Source organism: Chiloscyllium punctatum, chromosome 46 (assembly GCF_047496795.1).
Source record: "Chiloscyllium punctatum isolate Juve2018m chromosome 46, sChiPun1.3, whole genome shotgun sequence".
Taxonomy (NCBI): Eukaryota; Metazoa; Chordata; class Chondrichthyes; order Orectolobiformes; family Hemiscylliidae; genus Chiloscyllium; species Chiloscyllium punctatum.
The window spans coordinates 56598643-56618473 of NC_092784.1; the positions used below are offsets into that span (position 1 = coordinate 56598643).

General features: G+C 42.1%; 1 protein-coding gene across 1 annotated transcript in view; it reads left to right on the forward strand.

Annotated features, from left to right (window-relative positions):
- LOC140468136 (complement C3-like) overlaps nt 1-19831 on the forward strand; it is a 116107-nt gene that overhangs the window by 51964 nt on the left and 44312 nt on the right. Inside the window, exons 24-28 of the mRNA XM_072564332.1 lie at nt 3678-3881; nt 5210-5285; nt 7993-8152; nt 9492-9587; nt 13813-13963. Of these exons, the coding sequence (XP_072420433.1) occupies nt 3678-3881; nt 5210-5285; nt 7993-8152; nt 9492-9587; nt 13813-13963 (687 nt within the window). The remainder of the gene's footprint in view (nt 1-3677; nt 3882-5209; nt 5286-7992; nt 8153-9491; nt 9588-13812; nt 13964-19831) is intronic.

Consider the following 19831-nt stretch of genomic DNA (forward strand, 5'->3'; position numbering starts at 1 on the left):
AAGTGTCTAATGTAGTTAATTATTTCCCACTCCTAACCACGGACTTTTTAAATTGGACCAAACTGTGGAAATGAGACTTGGATAGAAAGTTAAATTTATTTGATTTAACCTTTGTAGGGCTATCTCAAGATCTTAGAGCTCCTTCTTATCATGTAATGATTTAACCTTTGTAGGGCTATCTCAAGATCTTAGAGCTCCTTCTTATCATACATAGTGCGAAAGTTTGACAGTATTTCATTCCTTTTACTTTTAACTCTGGGTAACATGGTTTAGTGATATTTTATGGCTCTCTTCTCATTGATAAAACATATTTTCCAATGTCAGAAGATAATGTGTGATTTTGATTTTGGGTCCCACCACGTCTAAGTCATAATCATGGACAGTTTCAGTGCAGAAGCAGGCCATTTTCTTCCTGTACTTTTTTTTTATTGCCTTCAACTGCAAGGCGGGACTCCTTTTTGAGATTAAAAATTTGTGAACCTACTCAGGACAAAACTCTTGAGATCGAAACAGTTGGCAACAGAAAAATGTTTCCTGAAGGAAATTGTGTGAAATCTGCCATATGTTATGAATTTGTGAAAATGCATTTTAATTTGTAAACATTATGATCCTTCTTATAATTTCTGACTAATGTTTCTAGCTGTCGTATAAAAAATAAAATTTTGACAGTATCATGAAGGAGTAACTGTTTCCTTTCCCTGATTGAGAAGCCAGTAGCTGAAGGACATGGATTTAAGATAATTATTGAGTACAGAAAAGGCCCTGCAGTCCATCAAGTCTGTATTACCAAAAATATACCACTTACACCCATCTCACTTCCCCACTCTACACCCGCAACCCTGAATGTCATTTGTTCTTCCAAGTACTTTTTAAAGGTTGTGAAGTTTCTTTCCTCAACTACTCTCCCAGGCAACACATTCCAGACTCCCACAGAAGAGCCAAGAAGATAAATTTTTCACGCAACAAGTTGGTGTGAGCTGGATTTATTTGCGTGTCACAATGGTAGAAGCAGATGCATTTAGCAACAGTAGAAGATGACAGGACAGGGAGAAAAGGAAAGGGGCAATGAGCAAAGAGGGACATGAGACCTTGTAGATCAAGGTGTCCCCTGCTTTTTGACTGTTCACTTTATGCCATTTCGCTTTTACGAAGGACCCCCATTAGCACTTTATCTCGCTAATCCGAAGAGGATTTCACTTTTACGAAAAATGGCAATACTTATTCCCATATAAATCATGCTCCTCCGCTTTACCCTATTTTCAGCTTACAAGAGGTAAGAGCTACCTAAGAGCTGACAGAGGCTCAGCTGGATGGATGTTCTTATCTAGTTCTGTTAGATTCTATAAATCCTCTGCAAGTAAGGTGAAAAGTCATCTGTTTAAAAATAGGGTTTATGAGTTTATCGTCTTACTGGGGTTAGATTTTGCAAATAACCATTTGCAATTTTATACTTTTTATTTTTTTACAAGCTATAGGAATTATTTTCAAAGTGCATTTTGGCAATACAGGCAGTCACTGAGTGTTCAACGCAATCTCATAGAGAGGTATATTAATATTAGTTTGAAAGATTCAACATGGGAACAGTTGCTTGATGTCCCATTTTTATATTGTAATATATTGTGTTCTGACTTGCGTACAAATCAATTTTGCGGATGTACTCAGACACAGAACCTGTTTGTAACCAGAGCACTGCCTGAAGATTTCTTCCAAGAGAGCCATAGAGTCATAGAGATGTACAGCACAGAAACAGACCCTTTGGTCCAACTGTCCATGCTGACCAGATATCCCAAACCAATCTAGTCCCATTTGCCAGCGTCCGGCCCATATCCCTCCAAACCTCCCCCATTCATACACCTAACAGATGCCCTTCAAATGTTGCAATCGTACCAGTTTCCACCACCTCCTCTGGCAACTCACCCCATACACGCATCACCCTCTGCGCGAAAAAGTGAAAGAAATCAAAGATTTTAGATTAGATTAGATTACTTACAGTGTGGAAACAGGCCCTTCGGCCCAACAAGTCCGCACCGCCCCGCCGAAGCGCAACCCACCCCTACCCCTACATCTACCCCTTACCTAACACTACGGGCAATTTAGCATGGCCAATTCACCTGACCTGCACATCTTTGGAATGTGGGAGGAAACCGGAGCACCCGGAGGAAACCCACGCAGACACGGGGAGAATGTGCAAACTCCACACAGAGAGTCGCCTGAGGCAGGAATTGAACCCGGGTCTCTGGCGCTGTGAGGCAGCAGTGCTAACCACTGTGCCACCGTGCCGCCCATTTGTGGATGTAAATGAGGAGAATTATTTTCTGATATTTAATGCAACAGTTTTATGACTGTAACCTGATTTTGGTTATGTTTATGTTTGATATAAATCTAAATGCAGAAAATGTTCAGAAATTTTCAGCAGGTCAGGCAGCATATATGGAGATGAAAACAGCGTTAACATTGCAGGTTAATTGTCTTTCATCAGACTTGGGAAAGGTTAAAGATGTTACTGGTTTTTAAGAAGGTGTAATGGAGTGGGGATAGGGGATGAACCAAAAGGAAAGTCTGTGATAGATTGGGTAACGGTGAATGATAATACACCCAAAGGAAGAGATTACTTAATAGTTAAAGATGTGTCAGAGAATCATCCAATGACAAATAGAGGCCACACAGAGATCTTGTGAAATTGACAAATACTGGTTTATTTCTCAAGACATCATGGGGAAGAAAAATTGTCAGGACTGGTACAGAACTGACGCTGTGCACAGTTAATTCACAGATTCTCATCCCTGCACTGGAGATACAGATAGTTTTTATCGTGTTACAGTAGTGTTACAGTAGTGTAGCTTTAATTACAAGACAATATGAACTAAATTACATTCAATGGAAAACAATTGGTTGTCCAATAGTAGCAATCAGGTAATAATTGTAACAGGATGTTCCATTCCTCTGCTAGAGCAGGTGCTAATGTCCAGTACCCTGGTTCCAATGGGTCTGCAGGGTGGTGTGCATTCGTGTCAGATATCTGGGTGCTAGTCAGTCTAGGTAGGCTTTGGGGGGCTTCAGTACCTGAGGACACGGAGGATGCCCTCGGAGCTTCAGGAACGGTGATGCTATTGTGATGTAGGAAGTCTGTTATCAGATCACCTAAGGAGTGTATCCCTTCAGTCTGGAAGCTGGTTAGATCATGTCTTGGTTTGCTGTTTAGTTCCTGCTGGTTGTGGTCATGTTGAGGTATTATGGGTAGGCTCTGTTTTGCCAAGAACAGGCATGGCTTCTGTGACTAAGTAGTGGGCAGGCAGAGTGGTTTCTTTTTTCCCCCACAAGTTGTCACCATGCAGAATAATAAACAAAAGCAAAAACAGGAGAGGAACAAGTTAGAAATGCATTAAAAGATGGAAATAATGTGGGGGTGGTACTACAATCCTTGGCCTAATTTTTGAAAGGATACAACATATTGAATCAAAAGATGAATTGCTTTAATTTGATTTCCCTTTTGACAGGTCTTCCCTTATGTTATTTTTTTTTAACTGATCCTTTCACGTACATAAAAACAAGTAGACTGATTTCTGATGCAAAATCAAAATGATTTTCTCACCCACATATTTTGCCTGACTTGCTGAACATTTCTAGCAGTTTTTGTTTTTATTTCATAATTCCAAATATATTTTCTTCCAAAACAGGAGATGTTTTAGCCCAAACAATTGAAAATTCCATCGATGGAGCGAAGCTGAAACATCTAATTCGAGTTCCCACTGGCTGTGGAGAGCAGAACATGGCATCAATAACCCCAGGAGTGATTGTCACCAACTTTCTGGACAAAACGATGCAATGGGAAAGAGTGGGTATGGATAATCGAGAAACTTCAGTGCGCAACATTCAAAGAGGTAAGTCTCGCTCTTTTTAATTTCAAGTTTGCTAAGGTAAGGAGTGTCATGTTTTGGAAATTGAATTTTACAAGTTGTTGCATGTCGAGATTATCAGAATTGCTCCAGCAGATATCAAACACAAAATGGACTATGGGGGAAAACCCATCTTGGTGATAAATTTGGGACGGTTGAATGACAATTGCACCACTTAAAAGGCATCTGAATGTGTATATGAATAGGAAGGGTTTGGCAGGATATAGGTCGGGTGCTTGCAAGTGGGACTAGATAAGTTGGGATATCTGGTCGGCACTGATGAGTTGGACTGAAGGGTCGGTTTCAGTGCTGTACATCTCTTTGGCTCTGTGAATGAGCAGTCGAACAAAGCCTTTCTCGATCTCAAGACCAACAAGTCGTATTTTCTGGTGAAATTTCTGCTGGAGAATGGGGAGATGTCCATTAACTGGGCTTACTGCTCATTGTTACCCTCATTACAGTCTAATCACACTTCATTCAATGTTGCAGATTCAAATATTAACATGTGCCAGATGGATTTAGAGAATTCCTGATGTGGGAGTTGGAGATGGGTAGATGGGTATAGGTTGACCTGGGATTTGTGAGGGACTATGGGGAAGTTGTTTGACACAAGTGTATGAGGCGAGAGCATGAACATTGACCAACACTGGGTTATGAGGGACAATGGGATGGCTATAGTGGCATGGATGGAACATCAAGAATGAGGGGTGGTGGGGGAGGGGTGTAGAACAAGCGGGATGTTTTCTGTCTTTTGCACACATTGCTGGATTCCCATGGAAACCTTTATTACTAACCTATTTTAGGATTAGGTAGCCTCTTAGGATCTTAGAAGAAGTGGATGAAGAAACAAACATTGAAATTGCTGGAGAAACTCAGCAGGTCTGCAGAGAAATAGAGTTAATATGTTGTGTCCAGTGACCCTTCTTCAGAGTTCCTTCTTCAGCACTGCAGAACAGTCGTATCAAACTCGAAGCACTAATCTTGTTTCTCTCTCCACTGATGCTGCTAGATCTGCTGAGTTTCTCTCGCAATTTCTGTGTTTGTTTCAGATTGTCGGTATCCACAGTAGCTTGCTTTTATTTAATGGATGAAGGAGCCTTTTGAGGGACTTGATAAAGTTCTTCATTTTCTGCTTGGAGTTGGCTTTAATTGGTCTGTTTTTTTTTCTAGAGGCGTGCTGTCTTCCAGTATTTTCTGGTTTCTGTGATGCTGTACTGGATTACTCTTTTTCTCCAACATATTGTGTTTTCATATTTCATATTTCCAGTATTGGTAGAGTTTAATTTCTTCTTACATTATTTGTATTCCATTAGGTTATGCTCAGCAATTGGCTTATCGCCAATCGAGTGGCGCCTATGCCGCATTTACAGGTCGAGTCCCTAGCACGTGGTATGTTATAGTTAAATTGATAAATTAAATGTTACCTTTCTCTTTCTGGTAATCCTGTAATGTTATCCTTGACAATGACAATACCCTAGATATTCCTCAGAAATGCTGTGGGATTTTAATGCACTGGACAAAAAGTGTTTGGAAACTGCTTCTAAAACAACAACAAAAAAAGACTCTTCTGGAAGGAGGGTCATCGCCTCACTGCACCTAGGTGCCATTCCAGCTTTGGATGACGGTCTATATGGAGCTTGTATTTTTTCACTGTGTCTGTGCGGCTTTCCTCCAGTTCCTCAGGTATCCTCCCACAGTCCAAAGATATGCAGGTTAGGTGGATTGGCCATGGTAAATGTGGGATACAGGCATCTGATGGAATGTTCTTCAAAGGGTTGCTGCAGATTTGATGGGCCAAATGGCCTCTATCTGCACTGTAGGGATTCTGTGATCTATGACCTGAAACATCAACTCCATTTCTGTGCCCACAGTTATTGCCAGACTTGCTGAGTGTAGCAATTTCTGTTTTTGTTTCTGATCTCTAGCATCTGCAGTTATTGAGTCATAGAGTCAGACAGCACAGGAACAGATCCTTGCCCACACTGGCCAAGTTTACCAAACTAAGTATTCCCTTTTGCCTGTGTTTGGCCCATATCCCTCTAAACCTGTCACCTTCATGCACTTGTCCAAATATATTTTAAATGTTGCAACTGTACCTGCATCTACCACTTCCTCTGGCTGCTCATTCCAGATATGAACTCTTTGGTTTAATTTCATGTTCCTGCTTCTCTCTACCAGCTAATAATACTGCTGTGAAAAAAAAACTGCAATGCATTACCAGCCGTATAGGATATACACATTCTTTTTCAATCTCCCATGCAATTTTTTTTTATTTGTTCATGAGATGAGGGTGTCACTGGCTAGGCCAGCATTTATTGCCCATCCCTAATTGCCCAGGGGGCAGTTAAGAGTCAACCACATTGCTGTGGGTCTGCAGTCACATGCACGCCAGACTGGGTAAGTATGGGAGAAAGTGAGGACTGCAGATGCTGGAGATCAGAGTCGAGAGTGTGGTGCTGGAAAAGCACTGCAGGTCAGACAGCATTGGAAAGCAGTAGAGCTGACGTTTCAGGAAGTTTGGCGCATTTCCCTTCCCTAAAGAATATTCGTGAACTAGATGGGTTTCTACAGCAGTTGCATTAGCTGAGAGTTTTATTGAATTCAAATTTCACCATCTGCCTTGATTGGATTTATATCTATGCCCCCTTAACATTGGTCTGGGGTTCTGGGTTGCTAGTACAGATTTATTCGCATTACAACCCCACCTCCCACAATTTGTCCCTTCTGAAACAGTTAATCTCCTTTGAACCAATGTAAGTGATACTTCCTATATCTGCTGAACATAACGAAACCTCCCAAGCTAATTCATATGAGAGATTACCAGGCTGGGTGACCAAAATCTTAGCTAATGTTTCAAGTCTAGAACTGAGAAGGTGAAGAGTCCTGGTGAAGGTTCATCTAGACTCAAAATGTTAGCTTGCTTTCTGATTAGATTCCTTACAGTGTGGAAACAGGTCCTTAGCCCAACAAGTCCACACCGACCCTCCAAAGAGCAACCCACCCAGACTCATTCCCCTACATTTACCCCTTCACCTAATACTACCCGGCAATTTAGCATGGCCAATTCACCCTGACCTGCACATTTTTGGACTGTGGGAGGAAAACAGAGCACCCGGAGGAAACCCACGCAGACATGGGGGGAATGGGCAAACTCCACACAGACAGTTGCCTGAGGTGGGGATTGAACCAAGGTCTCTGGCGCTGTGAGGCAGCAGTGCTAACCACTGAGCCACTGTGCCACCCATTGATATTTTAGATTAGATTCCCTACAGTGTGGGGACAGGCCCTTCGGCCCAACAAGTCCACACTGACCCTCTGAACAGTAACTCACCAAGACCCATTTCCCTCTGACTAATCCACCTAACACTAGCATGACCAATTCAGCCTAACCTCCTCATCTTTGGACTGTGGGAAGAAACCCACACAGACACAGAGAGAACGTGTAGACAGTCGCCCGAGGCTGGAATCGAACCTGGGTTCCTGGCGCTGTGAGGCAGCAGTGCTAACCACTGAACCACTGTGCCATCCCATCTCTTCACAGATACTGTCTAAACTGTTGTGTCCTCAAGCCTTTTCGTCTTCAATACAGATTCCAGCATTTGCAGTAATTTGCTCCCAAGCAAAATCTTAGTCAGAGAGTGTTGAGAAGATTTGTAGCTCAGGTTGAGGTTCTGGATATAGGTTTGCTCGCTGAGTTGGACGGTTCATTTTCACTTGGCCAGGTTGATGTTGGTGGATGTGAACAGGGCTGTTACATCAAATGAACCCACGTTTGAAAATGAACCTTCCAGCTCAGCGAGCAAACCTCCATCCAGAATTTTAGTCAGACTTAGCGTTTAGAGAGTGCTGCAGAGGGAAGAGAGGAAGGCTTCTGGGAAAGTGTTCTACAAGCATTCTATTCTCATTAAAAAGCTGATTTCCATGAAAGAATACAGATTTGGATTAAATAATATTTATTCAGTATCTATTCCCTGGATCATGATTATTGTGGCAATGATAATTGTTCGGTGTAAAATGATTCTTCAGTTCAATTTACTCTGGAAAATTTGTTTCTTGTCAGACCCTTCCTTAAAATGTTGCATTTCTTTCTCTGTAGGTTGACTGCTTATGTGGTGAAAGTATTTGCAATGTCGTATAATTTGATCATGGTTCAGCCTGATATTTTATGTGGAGCTGCAAAGTGGCTGATATTAAATAAACAGAAGCCTGATGGTTCCTTCAGAGAAGATAGTCCTGTCATTCATGGAGAGATGATTGTACGCAATATGTTTCTTTTCACTCTTCATCATTCTAGATGGTTACATTGACGAAACTAAGTCATTAAGTCATGGAATCATAAAGCAAGACAGGACTGAATGAGGCCATTTGGTGCATCATACCAATGCTTGCACACTAAAAGAACTATACAGTTTGTTCTAGTCCATAGCTCTTTCCCACATTTATCTCCTTCAACTATTCCTCCAATCCTCTTTTGGTCATTACAGTTGAATCTACTTCCATGGGTAGAGCATTCCATGATCATGAAATCTCATTACGTTATCAAAATTCCTGTTTATTGCTGGTTCTTATTTCAAAGACTCTGCTGTGGGCCTTCTTGGCACTGGAAATATCTACTCTTTATTGACTCTATCAAAACTTTTAAAGATTTTGGGCACCTTTGTTAAAACTTCTCTTAATCCTTTCCTTTACCCTTTTCCACCTCGTGAATGTTTCCTTGGACATATCTCACTCTAACTCCTATGTTTTGTTGCCACCCCTTTATTATTTGCCCTTCACCATCGAACAATGTTCTCTAAACATTCAGGTCAACCATGATCCCACTGAATGGTCGAATAGGATTGAGGGGCTGAAAGACCTACTACTGTTCCTAAGACTGTAAGGCATAGGAGTGGAAGTAAGGCCATTCAACCCATCGAGTTCTCTCTGCCATTCAATCATGGCTGATGGGCATTTCAATGCCACTTACCTGCACTTCCCCCGTATTCCTTAATTCATTCCTTGTTCCTATATTCCTATGAGCTTCTGCCTCCTGGACCGATGCAACCTTGAGGAATAACATTCCTTTTCCCACTTTAAATTCCATCATTACATTCTTTGCTTTTCCTTGATAGCTTTTCCATTCCCCTCTATGTTGCAAATCCTCAATAATATTTTTCAAATGTGAAGGTTTCTGTGTTTATAAATGCAAGTTTTTAGTAAGGCATTTAACTTGTAGCCTTTTGATGGCTTGTTCATAAACCAAGATAAATGCCAAGGTGACAATTTTCTCTCAGAGTTTTTGTTTTAAATTGTTCAATTCTTGGATTCAAACAGCATGTCTGATATTCTAAAATGGGCAAGTTGTTCCATGAGACGAATTTGAGGCATTGAATTATTATGAAGACCTTTGTTACAGATACTTTGGTGTCAATATCTTCCTTGTGTAGCCTTTAAACCTTTGCTAAACCTCTTTTCCAACCTTTGCTAAATCATGAACTCCAGAAATAAATTAATGATTGCTTTTGGTCTTACTTGAGCTGTTTTCTTCAAGTCATTATGTGGAAAAGTGCCAGATTGAGATGTCTAATTGTTGTTTTGCATATTGATTTCCTTTAGGGAGGAGTCAAGGGATCAGAAAGTGATTCTTCACTGACTGCATTTGTTCTCATCGCCCTTGATGAAGCTAAGACTGTTTGTTCACCTTACATAGAGGTAAAGAGATCCTTTTTTAATGTAAGATAGCATTCAAGGCAAGAGTTGATTGGCTCAGTTGGCTGGATGGCTGGTGCTGCCAACACAATTCCCACAGTGGCTGAGGTAACCATGATGGACTCTCCTTCTCAATCTCTCCCCTTGACTAAGACACGGTGAACTTCAGGTTAAACCATCACCAGTCATTATTTTCTCTAATCAGGCTGCAGCCCTATAATCTGGTAAACTATGACAATTTTACCTTTTAGTACACAAGGTGTCAAGGCAGTATTTTGATTCAGAGAATTTGGGTTGAGAGATTGGTGTTAATTTTGGCAAGTTTCATGGAAGGTTTCTCTGTGTTCCCCAGTGTTTTTCTCTGAAGCTCACCTCATTACCAAAGCACAGCATCACCAAGGTGTTTTGCTAATCCCACCATCCCACTTGGGTAGAAGATAGTGTGGGGACCTCCCAGAACTCCCAGCACTTGTACCATTTTTGAAGACCAGCTGAACACCAGGCCAAGTGCTCTCAGACAGTACAGCACAGAAACAGACCCTTTGGTCCAACTCGTCCATGCTGACCAGATATCCTAACCTAATCTAGTCCCATTTGCCAGCATTTGGCCCAGATCCCTCTAAACCCTTCCTATTCATATATCCATCGAGATGCCATTTACATGTTGTAATTTGTACCAGTCTCTACCACTTCCTCTGGCAGCTCATTCCATACATGCACCACCCTCTGTGTGAAAAAGTTACCCTTTACATCCTTTTTAAATCTTTCCTCTATCACCTTAAACCTGCGCTCCCTAATTTTGGACTCCTGTAATCCTGGGAATAAGATATTGGCTATTCGCCCTATCTATGCCCCTCATGATTTTATACACTTCTTTTAGATCACCCCTCAGCCTCCAATGCTCCAGGAAAAACAGCCCTAGCCTATTCAGCCTTTCCCCAGAGTTCAAACCTTCCAACCCTGGCAGCGTCTGTTGTGGAGAAAATATAGAGAATCACCAAGAGATGCAGAGAATTTTTCAAGAAGTAGGTCTTTTATTGGAAACAAAAAACTGTGACACTGAGAAAGCAGATTCTTGAATGCCCATGAACCTCAGGATCCGTAGTTTTGTATATCTTTTTTTATCATGTTTCTGTTAGCTTATCAGCATGTCCAACTATATTAATCAAAGTACCTCACTCTAGCTACACAATAAACCAGTGATGTTAGTTCCCATTATCTCTTTAGTTGTACATTCTACTTAATGTTATTCTAATGTCATGGTTAGATATTTATTATCACCTCTGCTACAGTGATCTTCCATTCCAGACTAACCTGTCATGATTGATATTTAGCTATTCCATCTATTACAATAGTCTCTTGTCTCAAGCTAACTCTACTAACTATTAATTAGATATTTAATATCATGTCCCAAATGTTTATGGACCTAGACAGGGAGACTACCTTTACTAACTGTTATCTCATCTCGCCATAGTGACCTTTCAGCCTTAACCTTACTCTGCTCATTGGTGTAAGAGAATTCCTCTATTCTTATCCCATCCTGCCTTCCACAGACCACAGGTCACCAGTGGTCTTCATGCTTCAACCCTTCCCATGCTTTCATGCTGTTTATTTTCCATACATCCTTATAAATCTTTTCTGAACCCTTTCAAGTTTCATAACATTCCAGAATTGAACACAGTATTCCAAAAGTGACCTTACCAATGTCCAGTAAAGTTGCATTATGACCTCCCAACTCCTATACTCAATGCACTGACCAATAAAGGAAAGCATTACAAACGCCTTCCTCACTATCCTATCTACCTGTGACTCTACTTTCAAGGAGCTATGAATCTATGCTCCAAGGTCTCTATGTTCAGCAACACTCTCCAGGACTTACCATTAAGCGTATAACTCCTGTCCTGATTTGCCTTTCCAAATACAGCACCTCACATTAATCTAAATTACAGTTCATTTGCTATCCCCTCATTGCAAATACTAAAGCCCATTTGTAAATGCATTGATGTTTCAGAACCAAACTGCACAGGCTACGCGTCCTTGGCATCATTCCATCTCCGAGGTCTATCTGACGGAGTGTCACTGTTCCCCCAATTGCCCAGTGTAGGCTATAGCTAAGCCATGCTAACCATCATGTTGCTCTGTCTCACCGACAAAGCCAGGTGGTTGTGACTGTCAATGAGCAACCTGCTGCATGCCTTCCAATGCATTACCATCTCTCCTCCACTACCGTCTTTATATCTTGTGTTCTCTCACCCCTGCATTGTGCCTGCAGGACTCATTGGGGCTCAATCCTTGAACCATATAAGGCACATACCCCTTGACTCTCAGCACCCCAAGCAGACTCCTATACTCAATGCACTGACCAATAAAGGAAAGCATTACAAACGCCTTCCTCACTATCCTATCTACCTGTGACTCTACTTTCAAGGAGCTATGAATCTATGCTCCAAGGGCTCTATGTTCAGCAACACTCTCCAGGACTTACCATTAAGCGTATAACTCCTGTCCTGATTTGCCTTTCCAAATACAGCACCTCACATTAATCTAAATTACAGTTCATTTGCTATCCCCTCATTGCAAATACTAAAGCCCATTTGTAAATGCATTGATGTTTCAGAACCAAACTGCACAGGCTACGCGTCCTTGGCATCATTCCATCTCCGAGGTCTATCTGACGGAGTGTCACTGTTCCCCCAATTGCCCAGTGTAGGCTATAGCTAAGCCATGCTAACCATCATGTTGCTCTGTCTCACCGACAAAGCCAGGTGGTTGTGACTGTCAATGAGCAACCTGCTGCATGCCTTCCAATGCATTACCATCTCTCCTCCACTACCGTCTTTATATCTTGTGTTCTCTCACCCCTGCATTGTGCCTGCAGGACTCATTGGGGCTCAATCCTTGAACCATATAAGGCACATACCCGTTGACTCTCAGCACCCCAAGCAGACTCCTATACTCAATGCTCTGACCAATAAAGGAAAGCATACCAAATGCCTTCTTCACTCTCCTGTCTACCTGTGACTCTACTTTGAAGGAGCTATGAACTGACACTCCAAGGCCTCTTTGTTCAGCAACAGTCCCCAGGACTTTACCGTTAAGTGTATAACTCCTGCCCTGATTTGCCTTTCCAAAATGCAGCACCTCACATTCATCTAAATTAAACTTCAAGCCCTGGTCCCAATAGCAGATCCTCCCCTTGACTAACTCAGCTAGGACCCCTTACTAAAGGCTGTCTCTCTTGATCTGACTGAGGAGTAATCCCGTTCGACTCTGAGAAATAGCCATTTTGGTTGAAGCACTTGCAGTGGATTTGCTGTAAACACTGCTGGTGCATGGTGCTGGGGTGAGATTGATGTAGCTCAATGCCACACAAGATGCCTGGCTTGAGAAATCAGCAGCTGGAGTGATTTGAGGGCTAGCAGCAAGTCCAAAGATTGGCAGTCAGGAAGGGGGAAATCAGAGAGAGGATTGCGATTAGTCACAGTGGATAGATTATGGGATGCTGGCAAAACTGAAAGGATGGATCATTTGGATTGGCAGCAGTCAAATAGGAAAGAACATCATCCATAGCGGGACAATGCAGCCTTGCAAAGCATGAACTGAGGTTTTGGCAATCCTATACTGTCCAATGTATATGATTCGTACAGTACTGCTGAAAAACTATATATTATCTGCCTTCTATGCTACAGCCACATGAACCCAAAGGCAAGAGATTATTTTGAAGTTGTACTCCCAAAAAACGGTCGTGCTGTCCAACTTCAATTGACATATTTTTCATCTTTGCTTGGTGTCTGAAATAACTCCACAGAGGCTGCTATGTCATCACCAAGTTAACCTTTATTGATACATGGGGAGTCCTTGACACTGATCCAACTCCCTCAGAGCCAGCTCTCAGAGTGAACAGAACCTCTGACCTCTATCTGTCAGCCAGGGCTCCCTAATTGCACTAGGTTAACAGCCCCAATCAGGGAATGTGGTTTCTATGAGGTCTCCTTTGGCTGACCTCGTTATAATCACTGCAGTGTCCATTTTAAAACACTTTTCGGAGATGAAGGACTCTATTATTGGGGGAAAATTGATGCTTTTGAGATTTTAACCTGGATAAAAGATGGCACTGATTTTACATATTTAATAACTATTGCATTATGCTCAGTACGTGGCAGCAGGTGACACTCGATGAAACATCATTTGAAAACTTTTTGGTTTAATTTTGATGTATTAATTTCAGGGTTATGAAGACAGCATCCAAAAAGCAGGAGACTACCTGAACATACACTTTGATAATCTGAAGAGGGCATATTCTGTGGCAATAACAGCCTATGCTCTCTCATTATTGAATATCAATAAATTGAGCACCCTGATGAAATTTGCTTCAGGAGGTAAGTCTGATTGGTAGCTGCTTGCATATTTCTTCTCCCTGTCTGAAGTTCCTTCCTTTTGTTATTCTGTCCATCTCTGCACATCAGGAGGAAGTGAAATATTTACGGAAATAAAGGTAATTTGAAAATTCTGGATTGATTGCACCTCTGAAGCAACGATAATTTCCCTTAAATATAAAACCATGAATTAAAGGCCGGGGAGTGTTTTTAGATTAAATTCGATTCCCTACAGTGTGGAAACAGGCCCTTCGGTCCTACAAGTCCACACCGACCCTCCGAAGAGTAAACCACCCAGACCCATTTCGCCCTGACTAATGCACCTAGCACTATGGGCAATTTAGCACGGCCAATCCACCCTAACCTGCACATCTTTGGACTGTGGGAGGAAACCGGAGCACGCGGAGGAAACCCACGCAGACACGGGGAGAATGTGCAAACGCCACACAGTCACCCGAGGGCATTGTGAGTCACCATGCCACCACAGTGAAGTTGTTTTAATTAGCAATACAAAATGAGAGGACAGTGTAAGAAATTATTAGTCTATTTTATCCAAATTCCATCCCATTGAGTGGACACTGGCATTATGCCTAAATAGGACCACAGGTGAGATTCAGGTCCAGTCCCTTTGGTTTCATTTTCATATTGCATTGATTATAAGACCATTATACTATAATTAATAGCTGCAGGAGTCGGTCATTCAGCCCATCAAGCCTGCTCCACCATTCAATAGGATCATGGCTGATCGGGCATTCCTCATGTCCCCTTTCCAGCCCTTTATCCATAACCCTTGATTACCCGGTTGATCATGTATCTGTCCGTCTGTCTGTCTCTCAAATATACAGAAGAACTCTGTCCACACAGCTCTCTGTCAAGGAGTTCCATAGACTCTCAACCCACTATGAGAAGAAATTCCTCCTCATTTCAGTCTTAATGTGGCACCTCTCTATTCTGAGACTATGCCCCCTATCTACTGGATTAGTGGTGCTGGAAGAGCACAGCAGTTCAGGCAGCATCCAACGAGCAGCGAAATCGACGTTTCGGGAACAAAAGCCCTTCATCAGGAATAAAGGCAGTGAGCCTGAAGCGTGGAGAGATAAGCTAGAGGAGGGTGGGGGTGGGGAGAGAGTAGCATAGAGTAAAATGGGTGAGTGGGGGAGGAGATGAAGGTGATAGGTCAAGGAGGAGAGGGTGGAGTGGATAGGTGGAAAAGAAGATAGGCAGGTCGGACAAGTCTGGACAAGTCAAGGAGACAGTTACTGAGCTGGAAGTTTGCACAACATGGTTATGCCCCCTATCCCAGACTCTCCCCTGAGGAGAAACATCCTCTCAGAATTTATCCTGTCAAGCTTCTGATGAATCCGAGATGTTTCAATGAGATCACCTGTCATTCTTCTAAACTCCAGTGAGTCAAATTCAAATCTGTTTAACCTTTGCCCATAATACATTCCCTCCACACCAGGGATCATACTGGTGAATCTTCTCAGAACTGCCTTCAATGAAATGATATCTTTCCTGAAATAAAGGGACCAAGCCACTGACAGAACTCCAGATGTGGTCTCCCCAGCTCCTTGTACAGTTGCAGTAAGACTTCCCTATTCTTATACTCCATTATATGCTAGGTACCCAGCCCTGGGCATCCCACTAGGTCAGTCTGTAACTAGGGACACCCTGCTATCAGACTAGAGGGCAGTGCTTGAGAGAAATAAGTTGAAGTTAGAATGGCAAGTCTCTTAAAGAGCCTCTCCTGGATCCTAGAAACCTCAGAGTTCTTGCTGTTGTAGGACTAATGTTGTATGTAACATTTTTCCCGATGACAGGGAGGAGATGGAGAGGGACGATGTGCCTGGGCTTTATTAGTGACAAGGAATATGACATTTTAACTTTGTGGAACCAGTCAGGAATGCAAATTTGGTGTGTTAGTAGCAGGATAATGGTTTATAATTGTCCATTGTTTTGGAATGCAGCTGAGTAGGAATCTTGAGCATGGTCTATCTGTTGCTTTTGTGTCCAAGGGAGTGGGTTGGAGGAGAGCAAAAACAAATTTCATTTTTAAATCAGTACTCGTTGTTCACTGAAATCCTTCTTTCTAATCTTTAAAAAGTCCAATCCAGGAGGCTAATGATTTGTTTTTCCAGAATCTTTAACTCTTGTGCAAAAAGAGAATTCAGCAGCAGTGATTTTCTGATGGAATTCTAATAGTGATTTTTACATTTTGCAGACAACAATCTCTTTAACAATGCATTTGAATGTTGCTAATGTACATTTTTCCAAAAATGATGTGGTGGTGCCGATGTTGGACTGGGGTGGACAAAGTTAAAAATCACACAACACCAGATTATTGTCCAATGGTTTAACTGGAAGCACTAGCTTTCGGAGTACTGCCCCTGATGTAGAAGGAGGGCTGCGAAAGCTAGTGCTTCCAAATAAATCTGTTGGACAATAACCTGGTGTTGTGTGATTTTTAACTTTTTCTATAAAGTTACGTTTCAAGGGGCTTTTTCTCATGAGAAAACCATAAAAACCTAGTTTGTTTGAAACGGATGACTCAATCACATTTTCTATGAATGTGCTTTCATTATTAATATTTCTTAAGGACTTGTGTCCAAATGATTATTAAAATTGGTTCATTTGACATGCTGAGATGAAACCAGACCTTTTTATTAAAGGGGTGCAGGGGAGGTTCATTATATTCTGGAGTTGAGGGGGTTGTCTCATGAGGAATGACTGAGTAGACTGGGATTATATTTATTGGAATTTGGAAGAATGAGGGGAGATCATGTGGAAACATATAAAATTATGGAGGGAATAGAGAAGATAGACGTAGAGAGATTGTTTTCACTGGCGGGTGAAGCTAGGACAAGAGGGCATAGCCTTAAAATTAAAGGGAGCAGATATAGGACTGAATTGAGGAGGAATTGGGAATCCCAGAGGGTTGGGAATCTGTGGAATTCCCTGCCCAGGGAAGCAGCTGAGGCTTCCTCAGTAAACGTATTTAAAACTAGGATAGATCATTTTTTTGATCAGTAAAGGAATTAAGGGTTATGGTGAGAGGGTGTGTAAGTGGATCCTAGTCTACGAAAAGATCAGCCATGATCTTATTGAATGGTGGAGCAGGCTCGATGGGCCAAACGGCCTACTCCTGCTCCTCGTTCTTATATTCTTATACGAAGTTCATTGAAAGGGCACTATTGGACAGTTGTCTTTCAAAACCACTTTTTGGAAATGGTATGTTATGAGCTAAGTGAACTGTCCAAGTTGAAAGATTATCCATATAATCCCTGAGGTGTGGAAACAGGCCCTTCGGCCTAACAAGTCCACACTGACCCTCCAAAGAGTAACCCAGCCAGACCCATTCCCCTACATTTACCCCTGACTAATGCACCTAACTCTACATTTCCCTGAACACTATGGGCAATCCAGCATGGTCAATCCGCCTACCCAGCACATCTTTGGATTGTGGGAGGAAATCGGAGCACCCAGAGGAAACCCACACAGACACAGAGAGAATGTGCAAACTCCACACAGACAGTCACCCGAGGCTGGAATCGAACCCAGCTCCCTGGTACTGAGGCAGCAGTGCTAACCACTGAGCCACCGTGCTGCCCCCTTGACTATCGAATTGCTTGTTTTTTCTGGAAGTCACATGCGTGGGTTTATGGCTTTCAGGAGTTGTGGTTATTTGGTGTGGGTTAGGGTTCAGTTTGGGATTAGCCTTTGCCATCTTTTGAGGAGCCCTTCTGAGGAGCTCATATGACAGCTGAAAAATTGAAGCAACTTATTGTCCCAAAGAGTTTTGAAGGAAACCTCTCATTGTCATCTCCTGAACACACCACTTCTGAGAAGAGTTTAGAGGTGGCTACATGTTTCTGGTGATGCCCATTTGCCTTTGCAAGGACACCAGACTAAACAAGGAACTTCAATTGCTAGAAGTCAGAAACAAAAACAGAAATTGTTGGAAACATTCAACAGGGCAGGAAGCACATGTGGAGAGAAAGCAGAGTTAACATTTTGGGTCCAATAGCCCTTCTTTAAAACAGCAGATGTAAGGCAATCTGAAATATTTCATATTATACTCTTTTAACCTCTGAGCATAAATAATTATTTTGACAAAGTGCCTATTTTTTAAAAGTTAATCTCTGCAAATAAAGTGTATTTATTTTTCCTTCCATTGTTAGGTATATGTTCACTGGTTATTCAAAAGAGCTAAAATCCAGTTTTGCGCATTTCAAATTATGTGTTAATCAGCACTGTGCCTTTTGGAATAAGTCTTGATTTTATAATAAATCAATAATGTTGTTGTTTATTACAGAAATGTAATTGATTGAGCTTCTTATTCTAAACTTAATTTAGATAATGTACATAAGACCAAAAGATCCTAAGACGTAGAAGCAGGAATTAGACCATTCAGCCTATTGTGTTGCTCTACCATTCAATCATGGCTGATATGTTTTTCAACCTATTCTCCTCCTTTCTCTCCATAACCCTTGATCCCCTTGATACTCAAGAACCTATCTATCTCAGTGTTAAATACACTCAATGACCTGGCCTCCATAGCCTTCTGTGGCAATGAATTCCATAGACTCCCCACTCTCTGGCTGAAGACGTTTCTCCTTATCTCCATTCCAGAGGCTGTGCCCTTGGGTACTTGTCTTTTCTGCTAATGGAAACATCTTCCCAACATCCACTCTGTCCAGGCTGTTCAGTATTCTGTATCTTTCAATTAGATCCCTCCTGCCCATCCTTCCAAACTTCGTTGTGTATCAACCCAGAGTCCTCAAACTTTCCTCATATGTTAAGCCTTTCATTCCTGGGACCATTCTTGTGAACCTCCTCTGAACATGCTCCAGGGCCGGTGCATCCTTCCTGAGATATGGGGCCTAAGACTGTGCATGATACTCCAAATGTGGTCTGACCAGAGCCTTATAGAGGCCTCAGAAGTACATCCCTGCTTTTATATTCAAGTCCTCTCAAAATAAATGCTATTGTTGCATTTACTTTCCTAACTACTGACTCAACCTGCAAGTTTACCTTGAGAGAATCCTGGACGAGAACTCCCAAGTCTCTTTGCACTTCAGAATTCTGAATTTGCTCCCCATTTAGAAAATAGTCCATGACTCTATTCTTCCTACCAAAGTACATGACCTCACACCTTCCCATGTTGTACTCCATCTGCCACTTCTTTGCCCACTCTCCTAACCTGTCCAAATCCTTCTGCAGCCTCTCTACCTCCTCAATATTACCTGTCCCTCTACCTACCTTTATATCATCTGCAAACCTAGCCAGAATGTCCCCAGTTCCTTCATCTAGATTGTTAATGTATCAAGCGAAAGGTTGTGGTTCCAAAACTGAGCCTTGCAGAACACCACTTGTCACTGGCTGCCATCCTGAGAAGGACCCTTTTATCCCCCACTCTCTGCTTTCTGCCAGACAGCCAAGCTTCTATCCAGGCTAGCACCTTGCCTCTAACATCATGGGCCCTTATCTTACTCAGTAACCTCCTGTGCAGCACCGTGTCAAAGTCCTTCTTGAAGTCCAGGTAGACAACATCCACTGGCTCTCCTTGGTCTAACCTGCTCATTACTTCCTCAAAGAATCCCAGAAGATTTGTCAGGCATGACCTCCCCTTGATGAAACCATGCTGAGTTTGCCCTATTTTACCAGACACTTCCAAGTATTCAGAAATCTCATCTTTCACAATGGATTCCAGGATCTTACCCATGACCGAGGTTGGGCTAATCAGTCTCTAATTTTCTGTCTTTTACCTTTGTCACTTTTTAAACAGGGGTGCCATGTTAGCGATTTTCCAGTCCTCTGAGACCCTTCCTGATTCCAGCGATTCCTGAAAGATGACCACTAAAGCCTCCACTA